Below are 25,951 nucleotides of genomic sequence, written 5' to 3'. Positions count from 1 at the left end.
GTGGCCTTGTGGCAACTGAGATGTTAAAAATGTTTTCTTGCATGGTACCCTTCAGGAATAGGTGTATATGGAGCAACCTTCAAGGTTTATTGCTTAAGGGGAGACTAATGGACTAGTATGCACGTTGAAGAAATTCTTGTATGGTCTTAAACAGTTTTCACGAGAATGTTTTGGCAGGTTCGCTAAGGTAGCATGTAACTTTGGGCTATTTTGGTGAAGTAATGATCATTTAGCATTCTATCGGCTTTTGCATACAGGAAGATTTTCTTGATAACGTATATTGATGACATCAGCATCACTATTGGTGATGATTTTGTTGGGATAGATGAACTAAAGACATATCTCCAACAAAAGTTTCAGACTGAAGATTTGGAAAAATTGTAATATCTTTTGGGTGTGGAAGTTGCTCAGTCTATTAAGGGAGTATTCCTTTCTCAGCGGAAGTATGATCTGGGTTTACTTATTGGGATAGGAATGCTTAGATCAAAACCTTTAGATTCTCCTATGGATCAGAATGTGCAGCTTGTTTATGAGGAAGGAAAACTATTTGAGGATCCTCAAAGATATAGAAGACTGGTGGGTAAACTGAATTACCTAAAAGTGACTCAACTCAACATTGCTTTCCTAGTTAGTTTGGTGACCAGTTTCTTTCCTCTCCTAGGGCGGCACATGGGGAGGCAATTATATGTATCCTTTGCTATCCTAAGAAAGCACTAGGGAAAGGAATTGTTATTAGAACCATGGAATAAAGTTTTACCAAAACAGTCAAAATTTTAACCAAAATATCTGCATTTTTCAAAATTGAGACGAAACTTGGGAGATTTTGTTTCATTACAATGTTTTGTGAGACAGTCTAAAATTTTGACCAAAATTGGTTGAAAGCATTCAGTTGATTATTCCTTATTAAATCCTCTATCTCAGTTGTAGGTTTTGACCTTTATGCCTTGGTTTCACAGCTTAGGTTTCAACCTATATTTGCTAAGTTCTCTTGTATTTGGTATTATACCCCATTTTCACCCTATTTCCTAAACTCCTTTGCCTTCAACCAGCTCTTTTGCTGGACCCCTGTGTTTGTCAACAACAAAATGTGAAGCTTGAGCCATTACCAATAGTTCCAAACTTCCCCTTTTTTTATTTTTGTTTTGTTCATGCCTTAAATGAGCTATCACCTGATCGGGTTGGTTATTGTATTTTGTTAATTTGTTGTATATGCTACAGTTTTATCAAACAATTCATGTATGCTGATGATTCTATGCATGTATGTAATATAATTTCTACAACCATGGTGGGAGATCTCGCTCTCGAGCGAGATCTCATCATTCCAAAATAGAGAGATCTTGTCCGAGATGGCGAGATCTCGGTTAAGATCTACCAAAATTCTAGTGTAATCTCGGTAGCCCATCTCAGTGGGTTTTAGGGTCCTGGTTGGGCTGAAACTTGGTATTTAGCCTATTTAAGGGCTTTTGAACACATTGGTGGCCTTAGATTTGTGAGAAAATAATCCTAAGTATGTCTTCTAAGTCGACCCTATGTGTAAAATCAAAATGCTGTGAAATGCAAGGTTAGACAACATGTAGTGTGGAGATATCAAGTAATTCAAGTTATCAATTATTAAGTGTCAAATACATTAACATTACACATCAAACTATCAAAGAACTTAAATGTCTTCAAAATTTTACAACCATAAGAAGTTTTAGACTCTTAGTAAGTCATAAATCATAATCCATAAGTTCACAATCACAAGAGTACAAAATTACAAGATTACAATTTACAACTCATAAAGTTACAACTTACAACTTGTAAGTTACAAGACCACAAGTCTACAAACAGCAAGAGTATCACTCAGCATTTTGCATCAACTGATTCTGAACGGTGGCCACATATGACTCCCAAGTCAACTCATCACTATAACATGTCACATATCATTTTACATGGAACCGATATGTTTCCATGTCAGAATATAATAGCACTCTGGGATAACCGTCAATCGTGGCTAGGTGAAAGAGCCATTGCTATTGTTGTTGTTCATGTTGCTGTTGAATATATGGGTAGGGGTTTCTAAATCACTCAGTTAACAACCCACCTTCACTCCCATATGTGTACTCTTCAGGTGCAGGGTCTTGAGGAATAACACGATCTCCATAAGAAGAATACCTAGTGTAATCTGACCCGGGCTGTGATCCCCGTATAGATACCCCGATGACTGTCAACTGTCCAAACTTTGGTGTTGTGAACCACTGTGACCATGATCTAGGCTCATACTTCCCATGTTCAAGTCAAGATCCTGCATGCTCGCATCATCATTCGTTTGCCCCTGGTTTTGATCTGCTCTTCCTACTCCTAGTATAAGTCCAAGAGATAGGGAAATTGTGCCTTGTATGTGTCGGATGACTCGGATCTGGTGGAGGTGACTCCCTTTGTTGACCCTGACTTCCGCCAGTAACACCACCAGCCTGACTGCCTTTATGACTTGATGGCTGACTTGGGCCACTTGGCCCTTTGGTATCATCGGCATCATCTAAACTCCCACTACTAGACGTCACCGCAGTTGGTTTAAGTCGATCAGGTGGCTCCACAAATGGTACACTTTGTCCTACTGATGCTGCTACAGCAGCCTGACCCTCATCAGAAGACACGTGGTCAGCCACAACCTTTGGGCCCATAGCAGCAACAATGGTAGGATCCGGTTGCCCTCCTGGCCCATCCAGCACTGGGTCACCTCGATCCCTAACCCACTGATATATGACATCATCTTCCTCATCCTCTGCGGGGGGGGGGTTGTGGAATATATTAGTCAACTTAATCGGTTCTCGATTTTCGTCATCTATATCATCTTGTATGTGCCCTACTCTCAATCTCATGTTGTAATGCACATTCACTAAGTCCTCGAGCCTCTTACTCCCCAATCTGTTTTGTACCTTACTATGGATGAGCGAGAAGGTGTTCCAGTTCCTCTCGCAACCAGAGGATGAACAAGTTTGTGAGAGTACTTTAATTGCTATGTCCTTGAGATTTGGCGAACTAGTTCCATATAGCAACCACCAATCAGCTGCAGAACCAAATATAAGAATGCATTAGGCAAGTAAATCTTAATACTTATATAACTTATCAGTTATTAGTTATCACTTACATAATTATACTTATAGTAATGGACTATTTACCAGAATCATTTTTTTGCCTAGTTGCAACCGCATAAGGCTTTCCAAAACTCCTAGAGGCATCCCTGAACTCCTTGATCTGTACACCAATTCTTCAATTATTGTACTTTTATAGTTTTACTAATGTATATGCACTAATACGAGAAGTTGAAGAAACAATTGAATAAGTTCTACCTCTCCATTGATTGTCCCTTGCATGACGGGATTTGACACAAGCTTCTCCACCATGTCTTGCACTGCGTTCATCAACCTTACATTAAGCCCAGATCATTCTTGGAATGGTACTTTGGGTTGAGGTAGTAAGCTTGTATTATGGAAATAAAAAATTTGGTTAGTGATTTGGTTGTTTACTTGTTTATAAATTATAATTTATAACAAATTAACAATGTAAATTAAAGTATACAACAAAAACTTAAAAGACTTAAAAGTGACTCACCAGCCAAGTGCAAAGGATGCATCAAGTGTATCTTCCATCTATCATTGATGATCCTCTCGTAGGATTTGAAGGATCCACGGGCAGCAACTCTAACCAACTCTTTCATTTGCTGGAGGGCAGCATATATGTGGGGCATTGTGGGCTTCTTCTCCAAATCCATCATCCTTAAAACAAACACAATAGGCTCTAAAATGCCCACTGTCCTATTCAGCTGCCTCCAAAAGGAAGCATCAACAATGGTTTGTTGGACTACTACTGCATCAGGATGGCTAGATCCACACCAATTAAACCACTCCTCACTTGCAAACATGTGCCGTAGACCCACCACTTTCTTCTGGAAGCTTTTCAGAGCTACATAGTTGGTGGTGAATCTAGTCAATCTAGGTCTGACTAGATCACCCTTACTATGGTTCCTCATCATCTTCAGCACATAACCATGGTTATAAATAAAATTACTTACCCTTCTAGCCCTGTCAACCACAACATTGATTGACTTTCTTTTCCCCAAGTCCTTCAACATAAGATCAATTGAGCATGCTGCACATGGTGTCCAAAAGAGGTGGATCCTGCTGATCTTCTTCTTCATCAACATTTCACCAGCTTTTTTGAAGTTAGCACCGTTATCTGTGACAATTTGGACAACTTTGTTTGGCCCTACCTCGAGGACCACCTGCCTAAGAAGCTTGTAAAGGTAGTCAGCATCTTTGATTTTATCTAAGGCATTCACTGACTTAAGGAAGGATGTCTTTCCATTGCAGCTCAACATGAAATTAATGATGGATTGTCTAGTAGGACCAGTCCATCCATCAGCTATCACAGTAACACCATATGTAGTCCATCTTTCCTTCAATGAACCAACGTATTCCTCCACCTCCTACTTCACCTTTGGTAAATATTTATTCATTACTTCCCAAGCTGTTGGGCCTTTAACCCCTACACTTGCCCTAGCAACTGCATTGATCATCCCCTGATAGTATGGTGTTTTGGCTACATTGGCTGCAATGTTGTTGTATAGCATGAATTTGCTGGATTGCCAACCTAGCTTCCTCCTCTCTATTGCTTTCTTTACCTCTAGCAATCATATATGGAATGCTTCTTTGATAGATGCCTTGATGCTTGAAGAGGGAGGGGTCTTGGTCAAATGTGGCATCATAATGTCTAGTCTTCCTCCTCCTTTCGGTTCTCTCACTTCCGTGAAACTATGTCTAGGTGGCATGGATGCCCCTGACCCCAAACCACCTGCTCCTCTTGTCTGTTCATATTGTCTCACATTCTTAAAATGTAAGGACTGTCTGCTAGCTTCCATTGCAGCCTTCATCTGTCTCCACTCGGCCTATGACTCAATACCCATAACCCTCCTCCTCTCCTCATCAACAAAAGGTCTAGCCAGCACTGAATCCTCAAATTCCCTTTGCTTTTGTGCCGTCTCATCCTTTCTTGGTTTCCCTCCCTTTTAAAGTTGCTGCAAATTGCTTTTTGCACTTCATAAGGAACCTTGGGACACTTGGAAACATCTTTGTAACCACCAGCCAAATGTTGCTTTAATCTAGTTGAACCACCAGAATTCAAGGTCTTGAGGCAATACTTGCATCGGGATTTTTTCTTGTTGGTAGTCAGTGGATCCCCATGTTGCCAAACAATGTTTTGAGTCCCACTGCTAGTGCCGCCACTCCCACTAGTTTCCATTTAAGATACAAGTCTACAACACTGAAATACATAGATGAATGTTTCCAAATAATCATTAGAATATTTTTTAGATAAATAAAAACATGTAAAAATAATTTATAGAACAACAAAACACACACTTTGTTCTAAGATAACATATATACAATGCTCAAAAAACATGTTTTGATTTTTAAAGTAACCTACATAATATGAGCATCATTTAAAAAAAAAGATAATTTTTTATAATTATTTTATGTAAAAATAATTTATAAAACAACAAAAACACACACTTTGTTCTAAGATAACATATATACAATGCTCAAACATACATGTTTGTATTTTTAAAATAAACTACATAATATGAGCATCATTTAAAAAAAATATATAATTTTTAATAAAATATAATTTTTAATAATTATTTTATTTAATTATGAGCAAATTGCACTGACACCCCAAAATGGAGGCCTTAAAGCACTGACACCGCACTTTATGTTTAAAAAGCATAGAGACCCAAAATTGGATTTTTATTGGATATATTTGTCAAATTTATCAATGAAAACTATTAAATAACTGTTTATTTTCAAAAATATCCCTATAATAAACATCTGAAAGGTGTTCAGTGGCAAATTGGACAACCAATGAAAATTCAATTTTGGGGTCTCTGTGCTTTTTAAACATAAAGTGGGGTGTCAGTGCTTTAAGGCCTCCATTTTGGGGTGCTAGTACAATTTGCTCTTTAATTATTTAAAATAAAAAATAAAAAAAAATACAGCAAGCATGATAATCAAAATATGAATACATGAGATTGTAGCCCTTTCAATGAAGTTTAACATAAGTGATAATCACATTCATTTCATAAGTATTTTTTTATATTTTTAATTTTAATTTTATAGATAATATATTTTTTTAAATACGAAAATCCAAAAAATAAATTAATAACAGAAAATTAAATTTGTTTCCATGAAAGGGTAGATTAAAGCTAGTAGATCAACATATATTTATACTACACTCACACACCCATTGTAGAATATTCTATTTAAAAAAAATTCAAATTTGGGAAAAAATCTTACCTTTGTTGAAGATCTAATTGAAATAGGCTTGAATGATGATATTCTGTTGTTGTAGATGTGTTAATGATGTTTAGAAGTTGAATCCCCAAAAAATTCCGGCAAAAAATCAACTTTCCGGCCAATTTTGCAACTTTCAGCGAGAGAGAGGCGAGATATTCTTCTCTCGAGCGAGATAGGGGGTTTTAAAACCCCCTAAACAAGTGGTTGGATCACTTTTGGCGAGATCTCACGTCAAGATCTCCCATCTCTCCCCTCTTGACTCTCATCTCATCTCATCTCGCTATCTTCAGATAGCAAGATATCTCGCGAGATCTCCCACCATGTCTATAACTCGAAACTAGTCATTTGTTAGTATACTTGAACGATAATTTTTCAGTGTTTTTTTTTTTTTTTGCAAACTACCAGTTCCATTGTGTTTATTATGCTTTAAATATGTAGGATGCAAGAAATTAGATGAAATGGAGGCCATATAAGCCCCAAAACCTGGGTCGATACCTTGCTCGAAAAGTACCAGGTCTTGATTGAAATTTTGGTCGAAACCTCGAGATTTTGGTTTTTGGCCACGTTGAAACCAGCCTCGAAACCATAACTTCAATCCTTGGTTAGAAACCATATAACAAGGTGGAAGGTTTCTCTGATGTTGACTGGGCTAGGTCTCCAGTGGATAGGTCAACCCTTGGGTGTTGGACCTTATAGGAGGTAATTTGGTCTTTTGGAAAAGGAAAAAGCATATTGTTGTTGCTTGGTCTAGTGCTGAATTGAAGTATAGGGCCATGGCACTATTGACTTATGAGGTGATGTGGTTATAACAACTTCTGTTAGAATTGGGCTTCAAGGCTACTACTACTATGCAACTATGGTGTGGTAATTAGACTGCAATTCATATTGCTCCTAATCCTATATTTCATGAAAGGATTAAGCATATTGAGGTGGATTGTCACTTTATCAGAGAAAAGAACAAGGCAGATTTATTGCTCCTAGTAACATTAGAACCGGTGAACAGCTAGTTGATATTTTCACTTAGTCTTAGGGATTGGGAAAATTAATTATATTTTTAGCAAGCTGGGCATGCTCAACATATATGCTCTAGCTTGAGGGGGAGTGCTTGAGAATATTCCCACTAAGCTGGTAGTAGCCAATGCCAGCCTGAGATCTCTTGGGATCTCTCCTTATCCTTTGGGCCTTTTCATGGATCTTTTATGCATTTTACTTTGGTATTTTTTGGGCCTAGTATAAGGCTGCCTTACTCAAATCCTTTACCTAAATTCCACACAATACAGCCTCTCTTCTGGCTGATTCTTCTTCTCTTCCTCTTCATATTCCTATTTTCTACCATTCAATTGACTTAAAGAATCAATGAAAAGTTTTCATTCATATCCTACTAATCAAGAGACGTGTGCACATACCTAACTTCAAGGTGTGTTTAATCCCCAACAATCCAGCCAAGAAAATTTTTGTTGAAAAAGGAATGTAGGGATTTGACTGAGAAATATAGGATTTAAAGCCAAAAAGGGGAAATCTAGTTGAAATCTAATAGGTGGTACCAAGACGAGATTTATGAAATGTGTACGTCTAGTCAAAACAGGGTATGAAAGTGAATTAAGATGGATAGAAATGGTTGGAATGGTCAATTTTGACCAAGATGGACTGAGATTTTGTACTTTTTTCTCCTATCGGGGAATTTCGTCTCGTTTTTGGGGAATTTCACCAAGATTTCCAGGAGGTTTGAACCATGATGTTAACTAGTATCTGGTTTATCTAGACAATAATTCCCCCCCCTCCCGGGGGTGGGCGAAGGTGAGCTCTTCTGCTTGATTACTTGAAGTTGGTTGTAGGAAGTTGCAAGCAATACTTTTCTCAACCAGCATCTCTGCACAATGTCTAAGCAAAGGAGGGGAGTCGGCATCTTCCATTTCTGTGTTGGGGTTTCGGGGTGGGTGTCTAGTTGGCAAATTTTCATTGGAATGGCAGGTGGAGAAACAGGACGATATCTCTCTTAAGACCCTCAATACAAGTAGTGCGATATGAGTATGATATACTATACCAGGCCTTGGCAGTAACATAATGATACAGTTGGGCAGCTAGAACATAAAAGCAATGACATAATTTGCTTGCATTGTGACATAGTGAGAAGCATTGAAGCTTTCTTCACCTATCTAGGGAGAGGTTCCCAATGTATCGACAATGGGGAAACTTGTAACTATTATCCAACCACAGATTATGCTCTCCCTCACACCACACCTTTCTTCACCTTGTATGGGTAGGGCTATCATTTACACAAAATATTTTCATGGCTCTTTGATGGAGGTGCTTGGTTTGCTAGGGTTAACGAATGGTTGCTTCCATGAAACCTACTGTTTGTCATGCAGTTGTTGACTGGTTAACCATAGATATTCATGAGTTTTTCTGGCAACAGATCCCTTCTGTTTCTCCCTTTTTTGTTCCTGCACCTGACTTTCTTCTTTTATTCTTCTGTTACTCTATTGTTGCAGTACTTGTATTTTTATGATTAGTGTTTGAACTCTTTGATATCAACCAATCAACCAAGTGTTGTGGAGTCAACTCATCCCCTCAGGAACCCAAATGCCAGATTCCTCTTGTGCAACGATATTAAGTCCAGTAACCTGTCCTGGTTCTACTGGTATAGCCAAGTTTTGGTCTTAGAAGTCTTGTTAACTTCCTTCTGGTTGCTTCTCTGAGTGCTTTTTTTGGGGTCAAACTCTGAGTGCTTTTTGGTTAGGAACAATAGCTCTCGTACTCTAGGTACCTCTTCCTGAAATTTCACTACGATCGGATTTCAAATGAAAGAGTTTTTCTCATTTACTGGTTTCAGCCTATCACGCTTGCTGTTTCACTGAATAGCTGGGGGATGAACTAATTTCTTCATTATAAATAGGGCCTGAGATCATTATAATTACTAGAAGGTTCTTGGTTACTAGAGTGCTGCCTATTCTCTCTTTCTGCTGAAATGCCCTAGTCATGCCTCTTAAGTTGATTACTTTAAGTTCCAAGTTCCAAATACCTCTTTGGCTTCAAACAGTTTCCTCATTATGCTGTGATATTGCCAAATAACTGCAATTTTTTTAGCCCTTAGTGCTTGTGGGGCCCATAGTGATCCCAGGGGTTTTCTTTATTATTTAATTATACTTTTACTTACTCTATACCAGGATTGCTTGTCTACTCTGTAATTTCTAACTACCAATGATTTTTGCACATACTCCATACAGGAGGCCGAATTCCTGTTTTTATATGATTAAGTGAACTGTTTGACCAATATAATTGTTATTGATCAACCAAAAAGAACTGCAGTCACCCCGTGGAGTATGTCATGTCTTTGTGCCATAAAACTCACAAGTTTGTTAAAGAGATTTCCTTGTTGGTTCTTGTAGAATGACAGATTTAATTATATATGGGCTCTTGTAGAATAGCATATTTAATTACTTGTACAGCATACCAGATTGCGATCTAGGGGATTTATTTTGTTAGTTGTATTTCACTTTAGATCTCCTAGGGGTTTAGAGGGGATGGGAGCTTTATTGACTAGTGTTTGCCTGATAACTTTTTTCTTATTTCCTCTTTGCAGAACACTATTATTGATGAGCGTGGGTCTCTTGCTGTGACCAACCCTATCCCAGGTCCTCTGGGAAGCTTGCTGAGATCTATGAGAAAGGTCACTGTTGCACATCTGTGTGGCTTCGTTATTTTTGATTTAGCTGATATGTTGGGATTCTTTTTGATCCATGCATTATAACCTAACAGTGAATGTTCACTTACAAAGTTCTTGAATATATTTTCTATTAAGTCATGCAATTGTCTGCTAAAATTTGACCCAACTTTGTTGTTGCTATAGTTGCCTTCTCGGGTTGCTTTGACTGGGGATGTGGTCCCTCTCAAGGATGATAAGGTAATTTTTCCATATTCTCTTTCTTTTTTTTTTTTTTTTTTTTTCCTTCTAAATTTTGGATAAGGGGGAAAGAGTTACCATGAAGTATCACTTCCAAGGTGGAAGTGAAATCCAGGAATGAGACGAAAAGGATCTACTGGAAAGAAGACCAAATTTGAAAGGAAAGAAAAACCTCCAACTAGATGCCTGGCTCCCAGAGTGCCTTGAATGAGGTAGCTGCATTCCATGGTTTCATATTCCCCTTCATACCTTCTTGGCCTGGAGAGCTTTCACACTATCCCTTCAATGCATCCCCCTTCTGGGAGAAAGGGATTTCTTCCACTGAAATTGCTGCTTCCATTAGGATGGGATAGGGATTTCTTCCACTGTGAAATTGCTGCTTTCATTAGGATGTTTTTGAAAGGTCCAAAACACTTACTCTTCACATGCATGTTCTTATCAGCTGTTTGGAAAGGTTTGCCTCATAGTCATAGGTCGTCGTCATCTACCTTGAGATGGGCCCTCCCATTCAAGGAGAAACTTTGATGGGTCAAGAGATGTTTTAGTGGAAAAATCTTAGTGTTGCGCTGACAGTAAGCTTTAATCTGGTGCAGTCATCTGCCACATCTGGATGGAAAGAGGCACTTGGGTTGTGTAAATGAGCATTTTTCTAACAAATAATTATTGTTTATTACAGATTCAGTTGGCTAACGAAAGTTTAAGAGAAGCTATATTGTTGGAAAGGAAAGCAATCAGTCATGCCAGTTATTCAGTTTCTGGTTTATTGAGTTCTTCCACCCTCAGTTGTACATCTCGAAGTGACAATCTTCAGAATGTACTTGATGGAAGTGAACCGTATGTGGTTTTTAAGTTTAATATAAGGTATGAAACTTCAATCCATGTTTTCTGTCATATGATTGTCTCTTTGTTTGACTACTGCGACAGAGCTGGAGAAATTATTGTTCTTCCAGGTGAAATCAGTATTTTAGCTTCAGATTGTAAGGCTAATGAAATTTATGATAGCAGATAGTCAATTTGCTAGAGGAACAGTATTTAAAATGTTTAATAATGGGGATTTAGCAGAAGTGCTTTAATTGTCTCTGTGCAACATGTCCATCTTCTTGTTCGATGTTGGAAGCCATGACTGATTCCTGTTATCATCCCTTAAGTATTGGGGGTTGCTGTTAGTGGATGATGACATGGATGCCCTTTACATAATATTCTATTATTTCAACCAGTTATTTGGCCCTGGTTCCTACCTCCTCCATGACAATTCTTAGAGAAAGATTCACGTTATGAGGTTTCCATTTATTGTTATTTCTAATGGTTAAATGCTTCCCCTCCCCCCCCCCTCTCTCTCTCTCTCTCTCGTTGATATTGACACACTAGACATCTTGCTGTCATGCCTGCCTGAAATTTCCTAGAGAGCCGTAGGACTTTGGTTTAATCAATATTGTAAATTGTAATGAAATGGTGCCACCCTTGAGTGTGACATTTCCATTCGAACGGACTATATATTTTTTTAATTTAATTAACATGATCAAATTAGATTAAAAGGATTAGATAATCCATGACATCCTTATAATAATTCCCCTAAACTTACCAGTCCCTGCATTCCTAGCTATCAATTAAGTTACGTTTACATGGACATTGTTGTTACGACATCACCTAGGTGTTTAGGGTTCTTATTTAGGTCCACGGTGATAGCACCTCTTTTTGATACTTCATGAGCTCACACCAGTTATGTTTGTTGCCCCCCCCCCCCCCCCCCCACCCCCAAAAAAAAAAAAAAAAAAAAAAAAAAAAGAAAGAAAGATGGATATGCTTTTAAGTGCAGTTGTATAAAACTAGGATAAAAGCTGGGCACGTGCTGCCTCTTTGCTCCCCCCCTCCCCCTCCTATTCCAGCCCCACATTGGTTGAGCTACTAGCTCCAGGAAAGCGAGCACCATGCCCAGCCTGTACCTGTGCTTCTGGACTACATTCCTAGGGCACCTTGGCAATGCTTTGGGCATGCATCCCTCCAGGTTGCCTAACCTCTTCAACAACAATGCTTCATAGTAACCATAATTAGCATAGTTCAAGCAACATTTGATGTCAAACCATGCTTTTAAGGCTATTCCATGGCCAACTGCAGTCTGCTGGCTTCGAAATCACCTGAAATAATTCGTGGGAATCCATCAAAATTTCAGGGATTTGCAAGCCTGTAACAGTGCTTCATGTACCTTAGAGAAATCTTCTCAAAATGTGGTTTCTGTGCCAACTGTCCATTGCTACGGAAGCAGTATGGTTACAGAAATAACAACCAAGGCCTCCAGAATATAAGCTGCTTCCTGTTTTGGGAGGTTCTCCCTCTCGAGGAGCTATCTAACTGCCCTTCGGTTCCCTGATGTTGCAGCTTTCTTCTTTCTAACTTGAAGAATGGTGACCTAGTTTTATATGCACAAGCAAGTAGGGCTTCTTGTCTCCCTACTTTTTCCATTGCAATAGTGTTTTGAGGGAGTGACTAAACCACTCGGGAATGATGTAAGTATTCAAAAATGAACAAGTGAATGGCATAGGTAAATATGCTTACAGTTGAGAGGTGAACTCATGAACTTGATCGTTTATATGATCTTCTATGAAAATTAAGGAAATGACATCATGACATTAGTTAGATTTATGACATAATACTAATATAGGAACCGCTGAATTTCAGCATCCCATTTATCTGAAATTCTGTGTCCTCTCAGAGGGAGGGGGTGGGTTTGGCAGTACTTGTTTGCATGTTGTTTCTAGTTCTGCTGTAGAAGTGACTTGACAAAGTATCTTCCCTACCTCTCAAGTGTGACCACCTGAGTCCTTAGTATTTTCATGTTGCATGTTAGATATGGTTTGCCAAAATTCTGAAAGTTCTATACAATCTTCCTGCTTTACACCAAGTTTTAGATCATTGTTTTTCCTATGCCCAGTTAACAGATGATGTAAAGTGTGTCCATCCAGATCATGTTCCTATATTGATGGAACTGCGAGCATACACGAAGTTGAATGGGATAATATTCAAGCATCCAAAGCTGATCCATTATGTAAGATTCATTACAGACACTTGTATACATTTACTTTATTTATAAGAATGATTTTTCTCTCTTATTGAGCTGGATTTAAAATTTCTTCTGTATACATTTCCTTAGTTGTAACACTTGTTTGTATAAGTCTTCTAATCTCTTATGTCATGTAATTTTCATGTGTAGCGCCATTTGCTGAAAAAATAATTGATGGAATCAATCAGAGCCAGGCGAGACGTAGAGCACTGATGCTTTTCTGTTTTGTATACTTGAACGTAAATGCAAGGGTGAGTTACAGTTTCATTAGCTTGTAACAATGTCATTCTGAATGGTATTGCATATTGTTAAATTTTCTATATGTGTGACACCTGAATGTATAGTAATTATGTTCTTGTAAAATATGGTGAGTTGTGAATTGTTATGCATTTATTCATGGATATTGCGTATCAGATTGTGGTTACTTTGGTGGAATTAAAATTTGACACCTCCTTGATTGCTTTGCCAAACTTCCAAAGTACTTGAACCTTGCTCATTTTCAGTGATTTTTCTTTTTTCCTTCTCCTGGACATAACAAATTGTGAAAAATGATTTTTGGGATCATGTGAAGGAAGCATTAATGCTGTCTATCGATAAACGAGGATTTGATGTGCTGGCCAAGGTTCCCAGTCTGACAGCAAAAGATGGCTTTGTTGAATGCCAATGGAAGGAGTACAGGTTTACATTCAAGGAAGACGCAGGTGATGTCGAGACATTTTGCCGTCTGCTAGTTGAAATGGAAGAGGAGTCTATCAAGAATGTTTCAAGTTCTAGCGGCCTGGGATGAAGCAGCAGACAGCTGAGATGTTCAAACAACTGCTGTGATCCATTTGTTAGCATCAAATTAACTCTTCTTTTTGGGCAGTTGAATCGACTCTGGGAGATTGGAAAGCTCTTCTTCCTACATAGCTAACAAAATGTCTTGTCTTGGTACAGGACGAAATGTTTGGCTCAGACCAAGTCTTTTGCCCGAGAACCTGTCCAAGTTCCATCTTTTCAGGAAGTTAAAAAGGGAGAAGTGCATTCTCTGTGAGTATCGTATTTCTTGAGGATCGATCTTTTCAATAGATTCTCTCTTGAAAGGTTTTGTATTTTCGGAAACTTAACTTGATTTCCCTTGTAACTGGTTGTTCTTTTTCTTTCTTCGTATGTTAAAAGAAGCATGCTAGAAAAAGGTTGCTCTGATTCTGTCCCAAAAATGAAAATGAAAATGAAAATGAAAATGTTGGATTTGGATGGGTATATCCTCATGATGTGAGATCGTCTGAATAATCAAACTGGAGGATAATGACCAATTGATTTTTCTTACGTGTACCCTACTAAAAGTTGGGCCAAAACTTTTATTGGCTCCCTTAAGTGGCTTAAATTACGGGTGATAAAAAACAGCTCTTCAGATAACAGTTTAATTAGTGCCCACTTAAGTTTCAAATGAAATAACCAAAATACCTTTTTAATATTAATTTATTAAACTATCATTTCTCTCATTCTATACTCAATACGTTGGTGTTATTTTTTTCTTACACCTTATGGAAACCACCCTTTATTCTTTTTTCCAATCCCTCAAGAAGAAGAAGAAAAAACCTTACCAGAAGCCACCACCTTACCTTTATTTCCAATCTCTAAGGCTCCGTTTGTTTGTTGGAATAAAGGTGGGTAGAAAAAAAATTAGAAAAATTAGCATTTTTTATTAAATTCCAAAAGTATGGTTTGTTTGGAGATGGCATGTTAACTTAAAACCCTATAAAATGTGGGGAGTTTTGTGAATAAATATGAAAAAAAATTAAAAAGTTTAAACACTTTTCACAAAATTCTTTCATTTCTTTTTTTTTCTCCCTCATCCCATTACATATGGAGCTCACAAGTTTATTTTTTTCCTACCCTTTTTTATCACCTTACTTTTGCAAACAAGCATTGCCTAAGATGAAGAAGAAGAAAAGAAGATTGCTACAAAAAGGCCCTCTTGCATTTCCAATTTTTTCAGTCTCTTATTTTCGGAAAAATTACGTGATTAGCTACTTTTATGTGTCCCCTTACAAAAATAACTACTCAATGTTTCATTTTACAGAACTAGCTAAAATTGAGTTTGCATTTACAAAACTAGTCAAAATAGTGTTTTTTTCATCTCTTTGGACATTTTTACCCCTAAAATTGATCATATCGGCATATGGATGAAAATGTCCAAAGGGTATGAAAAAAATAATGACTTTTACCTTTTGGACAATATAGTGATTTTTCCGCTCAATGTGATTAGTTTTAGGGGTAAAAAATGTCCGAAAATGTGAAAAATTAATATTTTGGTTAGTTTTGTAAATGCAAATTCAGTTTTGGCTAATTTTGTAAAGTGAAACATTGAGTGGCTATTTTTGTAAAGAGAAACCTAAAAGTAGCCAATCACGTAATTTTTCCTTTGATTTTTCCACTATCAGTCATCGTTGTTATTTGGGAATCATTCAAGCTATCAGAGTGCTAATGTCAGTTGTAGTTAACTATGGATGGCTCTTGTTCCAAATAGACATCAAAAATACAATTTTACAATGAGACCTTGAAGAAGATGTTTATATGACTGTTCCTAGGAAGGACGTTGTATGCAAGCTCAACAAAGCTAGATATGGTATAAAACAATTTCTTCGAGCTTGGTATGGTAAAATTGAGTACATCTCTTATAAGCTTTGGATTCAAAAAATGTGAAAATGATTGTTCAATGTTTGTCAAAAGAAGATCTAAGGGAACTGTTGTGGTCTTGGTCTATGTGGATGATATAGTCATCACAAGTGATGATCATCATGAGATTGCCACTCTCCATCAATATTTGAAAGAAAATTTTGATATCAAAGATCTGAGAAAATTGTGATATTTTCTTATATTAGAAGTAGATAGCTCTCAAAAGTGGTTATTCATCTAAAAAAAAAAAGTAAGTCTTGGACCTATTGAAGGAAACACGGAAGTTGGGTGCAAAACCTAGGGATTCTCCCATGGACTACAACAATAAATTTCTTAATGGTCTAAACCATTAGAAGATGTTGGTAGGTTCATAGACTAGTGGGTTGACTTACCTATCTAACAATCACCAAACCTGACATCATTAATGCTGTCAATTTTGCTAGTCAATTCATGCACGCATCTAGTGAGGAACATATGAGCTTGGTCAATAAAATATTGTGTTATCTCAAATCTTGTCCTAGGAGAGGCATTTGGATGCAAGGAAATGGAAATACAAAGATTGTGGGCTATGCCAATGCTGACTGGGCTGGAAATCCTATCCACAAAAGGTCAACTATAGGCTTTTGCACATTTGTACATTTGTGGATTATTATGTGGAAAAGTGAAAAATAAAATGTTGTAGCCTGTTCAAGTATAGAGGCTGAGTATAGAGCAATGGTGGTTATAGCCACGAGTGAGTTAGTTTGGCTTCATTTATTGTTAAAAGAACTTGGATTTGAAAATTCTCATGCTCCTATGAAGTTATATTGTGACAATCAGGTTGTAGCCCACATCGCCTCTAATCCAGTCTTCCATGAAAAGACTAAACATATAGATTTTGATTGTCATTTTATCCAAGAAAAGGTGCAAGATAAGAACATTGAGACCCCATATATTTGAAGTGCAAATCAACTTGCTGATATGTTTATCAAAGCGCTGCTTGAGGGGATGTTCAAAAATATGTTATCCAAGTTGACCTCAGATGATATCTTCACCTCAACTTGGAGGCTGAGTGTTGAACAAACAAAAATCCCAAACAAATTTGAAGAGAAGATACGGAAAGATAGTTGTGCAGCAAGCTGTGCTCCTAACTCTATGGAAAAAAAATATTCTTCCCAAATGTGTAGCAAACTGTGTTCCTATTATTATGGAAAGAAATATCATTTCCAATAGTACAACAAGATGTGCTCCTATTGCTATGGAAAGAGATATTCTTGCAATAATAAGAGATCATCAATTAGAGATACTCAATAAACTTAATTACAGCAAGTCTAGAAGATCTGATTACCATTGTAAGATCTCTTGGGACGAAGATATTATCTTTTTGCTGTGTCTTTTCCTTTTTCACTGCAACTATTCAGGCGGAAATATATGAACAAGGGAATATATAGTTGTGAAATGAAGAGCTTGGCATTAGAAGAATTCCTGTAGTCAAATCTACTGAAGAAGATGTAATTGATGTCAACTCTGAATTGGTGGATCAACTGCTAATGAATTACCTTTTCCCAAAGAAAATCTAGTTTGCCTCTAATTAACGTGGCTTAATTTCCCTCGTCTCGGATAATCGAATTTCACTTCTACAGCTGCTCAAGAACGATAAAGATTTAGCCCAAAACAATTTCTCACTGGAAAATTTTATTAATTCACGGTACATTTGGAAATCCAGAACTGATTTTAATTTTAACAACAAAACATAGTCCCCAGCGGATGGGATTAAAGTTGTTGTACGTAGTAGTATCGATAAGTTGATTTCATGCATATAATTTTATATGATTAATTTACTATATCCAGTAACAATTGTTTATACAATACCCAAAATATGTGATATGCCTCCTTCATATGGTGTTTTTCCAACAATTCTAAGTTTTTCGGGATTTCTCTCGGCTTGTTCGTTGGGAGGATCCGTTTGGGTTCGTGTCTTCTCGGTGGGGCCGCTTTTTGGGGGGCTCGCGTCGGTCCCCGGTGGTGCTGTCGTGTCCGTTTCCCTCTTGTGCGTGCTCGCTGTTTATTATCTTGTCCGGGGCGTTTTGGGCTTTGGGGCGGGTCCCCGTTGTTCTTGGTTTGCTTGGTGTTTTCTGCTCTTTCTGTTCTGGGTTTCTGTTGCTTTGTTTCGGGCGGCCTTTGTCCCTTGATTCTCTTTTTGTTGTTCCTTTGTTGATTTTCTTATTCTCTGCTTTTGTTTTGCCTCCGATTGTTCGTGGAGGGGATTGGTCTTCGCTGGTTCTTGGTTGTTGTTTTCGGTCCGTTCCTTGTAGTTTAGTTGCTAGTTGTTAAATTGGGCCATCATAAGCTTTTAATTGAATCAGATTCGTTGGAGATTATTATTCAAAGTCTTTCAAGGCGTATTGTTCTTCTTCGAGACTTGAGACAGACTCCGTGATGTTATGATGAACTGGTGATGCGGCTCGACTCTGGGCCTTGGATATTTCTTCAGCATAACTAATTATCTGAGTTGCAGTGATAAATTAAGGAAGGATTTCTGTAACGTTATATGAAGTAGTATGGGACCAGTTTGGTAGTTTGTATACATGTTATTCGATCGCAAATAATCATGTGAACGGGGTTTAAGAATTGTTTGCCTGGTTCTGATCGAACAACATCTCGATCTCACAAATCCTTTTATCTCTATTATTCACCAACAGAAAGACAGCTGAGATCGAAAGTGAGACAAACAAAGCTGATGGATATCGAGGTCGGTCTACCTGGCCCAGAATGGCAGAATTAACTAACGCGGTACATACCAATCTGCCTGCCTGTCTGTGATATGCATGGAAATTAAAGAAGAGGTGACAACTAACGAAACAGTATAAACAAGACTAACTGCAAATATATCTTGCTTCCTTTCCCTTTCCATTTCCCTTTCCATCTCCCTCACACTATAGCTGTTTCTCTCTCTTTCTGGATCCCCCGATCGAGAAGCTAGAGAAGGCCCAACAGGGAGGGAGAAATAAAGAGGACAGGGATGGCTACATAGACGATCACTTTTTGCATGAAAATGAGGGAAAGCCACAGTACTCATTATTCTTCCTGTCAAGATCACAGTGCAGCTGATAGGGGATTGAGATTCCAAGGCCACCAACCGTCCCATCAATGGAAAGCACGTTTACTTAACTTTAATTAACTTGTTACAATTAACTAATGGATGCGCGCAAAATCGATCTGGTGGAAGGAAAATGCATTTTGAAATTGTATAAACAATTTATTATATAAATAAAGGATCCGTAGTTGACACAAGGATAGACAATTTCGTATATATATATATGCAGGGTTGTGAAAGGATAGATTCTGCTATACTTACATGTTTGTTTTCCTAGACAGACTTATTATCTTTCTTTTGGGTTCTATATTATAGAACCCAAGCGTGTTACACGTACGATAGGTTGTGTTAGGACAGAGTGGTCTTATTGATTTGTTTGAGGGGGCATTTAGGTCTATTCAAGAATTTTTATGTATATATACATATTATTTGGGCTTAGGGTTAGAACACACGATTTGTTTCTCTTATTTGTTTTTCTTCTTCTTGAGCGTGGTTGGTGCTCTGGTTCAATTGTGCCCTTTGTTTCTCTTGCTTTTTCTTGGTTGGATCTTACATGGAGGATTAGAAGTCTTGTCTTGGATGCGTTGAAGACATTGCTGTTGATGTTAGTGTTCTTGGTCTGCGCATGCATGAAGAGATGAGCTGATTTGATTCTTGGTTATAGGTGTAGTTGTTCTATGATGTAGTTTCTTTCTTGGTCCATGTATATAGTTCATATCTTGTAAAGCATTAGAGCTGTAACCTTATCTTTGTTATTCGATAGTGCATGACTTGATGAGTTCATTAACTCATCCTTGGATGTAGGTTCTAGTGACCGAACCAATTAAATCATTGTGTTCTCCCTTTGTCTTTCATTTCTATTGCTATTCCGCCACGTTAGATATAGATTTCTTAAGAGTGTTTCTTTGGTCTCTATCTCTCACATTCACTTCCCATGCATGAGGACCGGAGGTCAGAGGATATAAGGAGGGGGAGGAGGCCAAAGCAGACCCGGCCATTAATTGATTCAGCCACCCATGCTTTTGCAAGCACAGCTTACGTACCAATATGCATCAAAAAGAGAAATCTTACTTGTTAAGAAACTTCTGGCCTCCACCCACGAGGCTCAAACCCTCAAAAAAAAAAGTTTAATAAAAACAAAAAGAAAGAAAGCAACGGAGAAAGAACGAGAATGCAATAAAATAAATCTCTCTTCCTTCCTTTATCTTTTAACTCTCCATCTTTCTCTCTCACACTCAAACAAACACACACACTCTCCCTCTCTATCTCTTTCTCTCTGCAACTCTCTTGTTGATGTGATTCTCCACCACATCTTCAAAAACCTACCCCCGCCTTTACAAAAGAGAAAGGAAGATCAAGCACCATGGTTTTTTCTTCGGTTCCGGTCTATTTAGATCCACCCAACTGGCAGCAGGTAACGTTTGTGCAATTTCATCCTCTACATAGCTTCTTCGCCAAAAAGCAAAATTCGAAGATAAATATTCCGAACCTTTAATTTGTATTTTTTCTGTGTATTCCCTCTTTCTCTCTCCCTCCCTAGCTTGCTGAATATACTAGAGGCGCCAGATATGTGATTTCTCACTTTCCCGTATATTAATTTTAATATTTCAGCAGAACCCAATTAATGGTCAACCTGGAAGAAGCAGCAGCAGCAGCAACAATCCTGATCATTTCTCCCCATGTCCACAACAGGCTCCGGCTGGTGGGGGTGGGGGATCAATGATCAGGCCCGGTTCGATGGCGGAGCGTGCTCGGCTGGCGAAATTGCCACAACCTGAGGCAGCACTGAAGTGTCCAAGATGTGAATCAACCAATACCAAATTTTGCTACTACAATAATTACAGTCTCACCCAACCCCGCCACTTCTGCAAGACTTGTCGACGCTACTGGACTATAGGTGGTGCTCTGAGGAATGTTCCAGTGGGTGGAGGTTGTAGAAGGAACAATAAGAAAAGCAAAAGCAAAAGCCCTAGTAGTAGTAATTCAAGATCCCCTTCAGCCTCCGCCACCAACCGTCAAACTGGCTCTGCTACCTCCTCAAGTAGCAGTGCAGTCGCCTCCAGTAGCTGCACCAGCACTGTGGATCAATCCTATGTAATGAGTCATATAGCTCCCCCACAGTTACCATTCGTAGCCTCGTTACATCTCTCTGATTATGAGGCAGCTGACGTCCTTGGCCTCAATTTTACTGGTGATGGCAGCGCTGGTACCGGTGGTACTGCAGGTGACATGGAGTTTCCGATGGCAAGTAATTCAGGTGGAAACATTTTATCATCAGGAGATACGGAGCGGTGGCGAGTACATCAAGCGCAGCAAATCCCTTTCTTAACTGGGTTGGAGCCTCCCTCCATGGTGGGTCGTCTATACCCATTTGAAGCCCAAGGAGGTGGTGATCAGCCACCAACCTATGCTGGGGGAGCTGCAGCTCAGTTTCGGCCAAAGCTGCCGTCCGGCTTTAGTACAGGTGGTTCTGGTTCTGGTTCACTTCCACACGGCTACCTCCAGTGAAAACGGAAGCAAATCAAGGGTTGTATCTATCAAGGCAGCAGCTATTGGGTATTCGAGGAAATGATCATCAGCATCAGTACTACGGTGGAAATGCATGGACAGATTTTTCTGGTTTCAACTCTTCTTCCACCAACAATCTCTTATAAGGAGTGTAGTTAAAGATGATGAAATTGCAGCAATAGATCATCTCTTCCTGATCTGCCAAAGAACCTAGGCAGCTAGAAATTAATGGTGGTTTTGTTATGTTCTTAGGATTTTCAATTTTCATATTTATTGGCATGTTTACAGAAGTGGATGTACTGGGTGTTTGAACTAGTTGGAGCGTATGTGAAAGGACACCCGACCCCGGAGGCGGCCGGTCACATAATGGGGTAAAATTTTGTTATCCTGCCCGGGCCACGGGGGGGAGTGGTCCGGAACCTGACATATATGAAGAGTATTTGGTGGTTGTTAAGATCGATCAAAAACGCCGTAATGAATGATTTCATTGATTCGTGCCGTCCTTGGAAGGCTTAATTCATCTTATTTCTCAGGTTCCTTTGCATATCACAATTAACCTAGGGCGATCGATCGTTACTGTGAGAGACTGTCAATTTTTATTTCTATTTTTCGGGGTAAAAGGAGAGACTAGACTACCCAGGCCAAGATGACTTGTATAGTTAGTGCTAGCAAATATTGTTGCCCGGTAGAGGCAAGGCCTCCCTTCCCCCCTCTTCCCGTTTTGTGGGTTTCCTCCCTTGGCCTTTCGGTTGGTTTTCTGGCCGGGGTCTCCGCTATATATAGCAAGCATTTCATGCAATTTTCTTGTCCTCTTGGGCTGTAAAACTCTGTCATGGCCGGTCTTAGAATTCTTAGCCAAGTAGCAGTGGATTTGCCAAGTACCTGCCTACCTGGTGATGTGGAACGATTTCAGGCTTGTTCGAGTCTGGAATGTCATTCAACACACCTCAGTGATAAGGTCTTGTACTTTTAGGAGGTCCACCATATACCACTAGAGAGAGAGAGAGAGAGAGAGAGAGAGAAAGATTTTCCCATGCAAGTTTGTGCTTATACTCGATCCTTAATTCTCATGTAAGTGTATGTTGGTTTTTTTTTTTTTTTTGACTGCTTCAGAGTGAGAGTTTAATGATTCTGCAATAATAAAGAGTAATACTAGTGATAGGTGAAATCATCTGTTGGTTAATTAGTTAATTGAGCTAGATGATCATTAGAGTGTGAAAGGTTCAAAGTTGGAGAGAAGTTCAAAAAATATATAAAAATAAAAAATAAATAAAAAAAAGAGCCAAAATCCCACTCAAAACCATGCAAGCAGCATAGACACAGTTGAGTCGAAAGCAGGAAAGGAAGATTCTAGAACTCAGTTAGGAGTTTCAGTAAGACCAGCAGAGAGTCAAAAAGATATGGACACCATGAAGACCTACAGAATAAGGATTAATGAAGCATGAGACCCTCTGATTCATTTTGCTCTTTTTGGATTTACTTTGGTTTTGGTTGCACTCATTCGTTTCAGTTTCACTTTCACTCAGCCCCCTCTGATTGATTTTAAAGAAAACGTTTTCTTGAATATCTCTGATATCATTCTCGGGCGGGCCCGGGTGATGTTTAAACTTTAGTTAATTAATTAGCAGCTTATGACTAAGGATGGTTAAAAATATTCCGATGAAATCTGGTCGTATGGCATGCTAGTCTGGAAAGAAAGGAAAGGAATCTGGTCGTGGGTTTTGAAATATTTGCTTTTGAATTAAAGGACCAAGACAGCTACTTGCTCAGTAAGACGGAATAAAGCAATCAAAATCATTTAACAAGCTGATCGAACTGTCCAAAAAAAAGCTCCCTTCCTCGCCTCTTTCTTTCTCTCTTTCTCTCTTTCTCTATCTTCTTCTTCTTATCTCTCTCTCCCCTCGCCTCTTTCTTTCTCTCTTTCTCTTTCTTCTTCTTCTTTTTCTTCTCTTCTCTCTCTCTCTCTCTCTCTGTCTCTGTCTCTCTCTATCTGTGTAGTGCAAGTGTGCAACTACAAGCTAGAACAACATTAAGATACACATGGAGATCGAGTTGGAGATGACATCCGTCGGTCGGTCAGGACTTAAATCAGTCCTCAATGGAGAACTACGAACATATATGCGCTACAGTTTTTAATGCTCGTGAAATTGGAGATATCATGAATAGGGAGGACAAGAGACTGTGAGTGAGACCATTAGAAGGGAAAGGTATACGATGCTGATGTGATGATTGATGCATGGTTGCAGTAGTTGTTTATCCATCTGTATACCGACTATATATATATAATGTATACCAGTTAGAACATTCACGCGTAAATGCATGTGGACTTTTTAGTATATAAGTTAGAAATTAAAGACTTCCTATGATGCATAAAAAAATATACGAAATCTGAGATAAATCTTAACCATCTATCTACTTAATTGGTTTTTATGGAAATCATATCTGCTAATTGGTTACCTAAAAAAATCCACTAATTAAAGATGATAAATTTTCCTAATTAATGAAGAAAAATAACTTACTTTGCATTTTTTTTATGTAAAACGTGTATATTCTGTGATGCTATAATGGTTTCAATCTAGTTTAAAAATTAGAACCGTTATCATGTTTGATGTGGTTCAACAACCTCTTTTTATTGTCATTTTTTTTCCCTTTCCAAAAGGTGTTTTATATTTACTTAGAAAATAGAGGTGAAGACTATTACATATACCATCAGAGAAGATTAAATCATAACCTTTCCATTAAGAGGCATTGGTCATTACCAAGTTACATGATCATTGATGGTGGTTCGGTGTGAATTTATATGGTCTATCCAATGATCTACTCAGAAGAGAAATCAAAAGCAAAAGTAGCTATGAAATGGGTATAAAACCGAGATGGAATGATCCACAACTCACGCCCTAGCTTCTGGATTGTCAATCTTTGAACCCCGATATGTGGGGCTACAGAGCTCAGGGTTTGTTGTTCTTTATATTCATTCTATGTGAATTTTTGTGGTCTATCCAATATTAAACTCAAAAGGGAAGTCGAAATCCAAAGTCACTAAGAAATGGGCATGAAGCTCAAATAGGACGAGCCACAACTCATGCCCCGGCTTATGGACTGACAAAGTTTGAACCCTAATACGAGATCTTTCATAAAGATTTGCATGGACAATCCTTGTCCAGTAGACAAGAATTGAACTCAAACTAACTACAATAATGTAAAGCCAAGACATCATTAGGCAAGTAAAGAAGTATATAATGCCTTTACATGTCGATGCTATTTTCCCTCTAGTTGCTATGTCAAGCATCATATGATGGAGCCTGTAAAAAATTCGGATTAGAGGCACGTGAGCTAGCTTTTTTGGTTCATAATTATGTAATCGGCTAGCCATCAGATCAAACAAGATCAATTATCCAGTTGGATTTTCTAGTGAGATGAAGTTGTGTAAAGTCCAAGATTTTTCAATCCAAAAAATTTGGTGGTTGTTGCTATAACAATTGCCAATGAGCTCCATACCCTAGCTAAAGGAATGTGGAATATCTCACCAAGCCATCCCATAGCAAAGACCAAGTGCCCAATTGTCATGATGCCTTGAGTAGTAGCCATAGTCACTGGCCTTGGAAATGCATAATCCCTAGCGACACTTTATGTCAGATTTAGATGTACAAGTATTGAAAAATAAGTAGGAAGAAAATAAACCCAGATTCTGTAGAATATTAAATTTAGTTGTACCTTACAACAATTTCAATGAAATAAACACCACCTACACGGCCAAAAAAACTCCAAATTCTGATCATGGATGAATATATCTACATTATCATACCCCAAATACACACTCAACTAACCCATATTGTTGATCACTGCCAAAAACTCTGAAAAATGCTAACTACTATAGAGAACCCAGAGACAATAAAGAAGAAGAAAAAGAATAAAATGAAGAAGAATAAGATAGAGGTGAGATTACCTATGTGATTTTCCCTCTCTCAGGTCCAATCTAATAAACCACAAAACCAAAATCCTCGTCCTCCCTTGGGTGGTTATCCAGATTTTGTTCTTGGTAATCGGAAAAACCATGGGCGACTTTGAAAAAACAAAAACAACAATAATATTAATACCCACCTGGTAAATAGTGCTACATTGGTTAAATCATAAGTTTAACTACAGAAATGAAAAATGTTGAATCAATCAATCATGGAAACATTTAAAATGCAATCCTTCTGAATTGAGGATAAGGAAATTAGAACATGTATATATCTGAAGCACAAACAAATGAAATATAACAAATGTTGTTTATGTCACTAAAGTACAACTATAAGTATGATTTCAAGTATATGATCTAAATAAACCAAATGAAGAGCTTTAAGAAATTATGCTGACCTAAAAAACCCATACGCTAGAACCAATGATCTTGATTGAAAAATGCAAAAAGAAAA

General features: G+C 38.2%; 1 protein-coding gene and 1 pseudogene across 3 annotated transcripts in view; both read left to right on the top strand.

Annotated features, from left to right (window-relative positions):
- The window catches only part of LOC149023168 (uncharacterized), a 28,765-nt gene extending 13,820 nt beyond the window's left edge, over positions 1-14,945 (top strand). Inside the window, exons 4-10 of one of the 2 annotated variants that reach the window (XM_089143722.1) lie at positions 9,913-9,999; positions 10,180-10,233; positions 10,910-11,094; positions 13,194-13,276; positions 13,442-13,542; positions 13,863-14,123; positions 14,228-14,945. In XM_089143722.1, the coding sequence (XP_088999848.1) occupies positions 9,913-9,999; positions 10,180-10,233; positions 10,910-11,094; positions 13,194-13,276; positions 13,442-13,542; positions 13,863-14,078 (726 nt within the window). In that variant the 3' untranslated portion in view covers positions 14,079-14,123; positions 14,228-14,945. The remainder of the gene's footprint in view (positions 1-9,912; positions 10,000-10,179; positions 10,234-10,909; positions 11,095-13,193; positions 13,277-13,441; positions 13,543-13,862; positions 14,124-14,227) is intronic. The other variant, XM_089143723.1, reaches the window with a different exon arrangement.
- Positions 14,946-20,278: 5,333 nt separating this feature from the next.
- LOC149023167 (dof zinc finger protein DOF3.6-like) lies at positions 20,279-21,853 on the top strand (annotated as a pseudogene). Its single transcript, XR_016171403.1, has 2 exons — positions 20,279-20,442; positions 20,640-21,853. The product of XR_016171403.1 is annotated as a dof zinc finger protein DOF3.6-like (transcript).
- The last annotated feature ends 4,098 nt before the right edge of the window (positions 21,854-25,951 follow it).

The sequence above is a fragment of the Hakea prostrata genome, chromosome 2 (assembly GCF_041222555.1).
Source record: "Hakea prostrata isolate BN-2017 chromosome 2, UWA_Hpros_2, whole genome shotgun sequence".
NCBI lineage: Eukaryota > Viridiplantae > Streptophyta > Magnoliopsida > Proteales > Proteaceae > Hakea > Hakea prostrata.
Note: the sequence above shows the minus strand (reverse complement) of the source record. Positions and strands in the feature narration are given on the sequence as shown.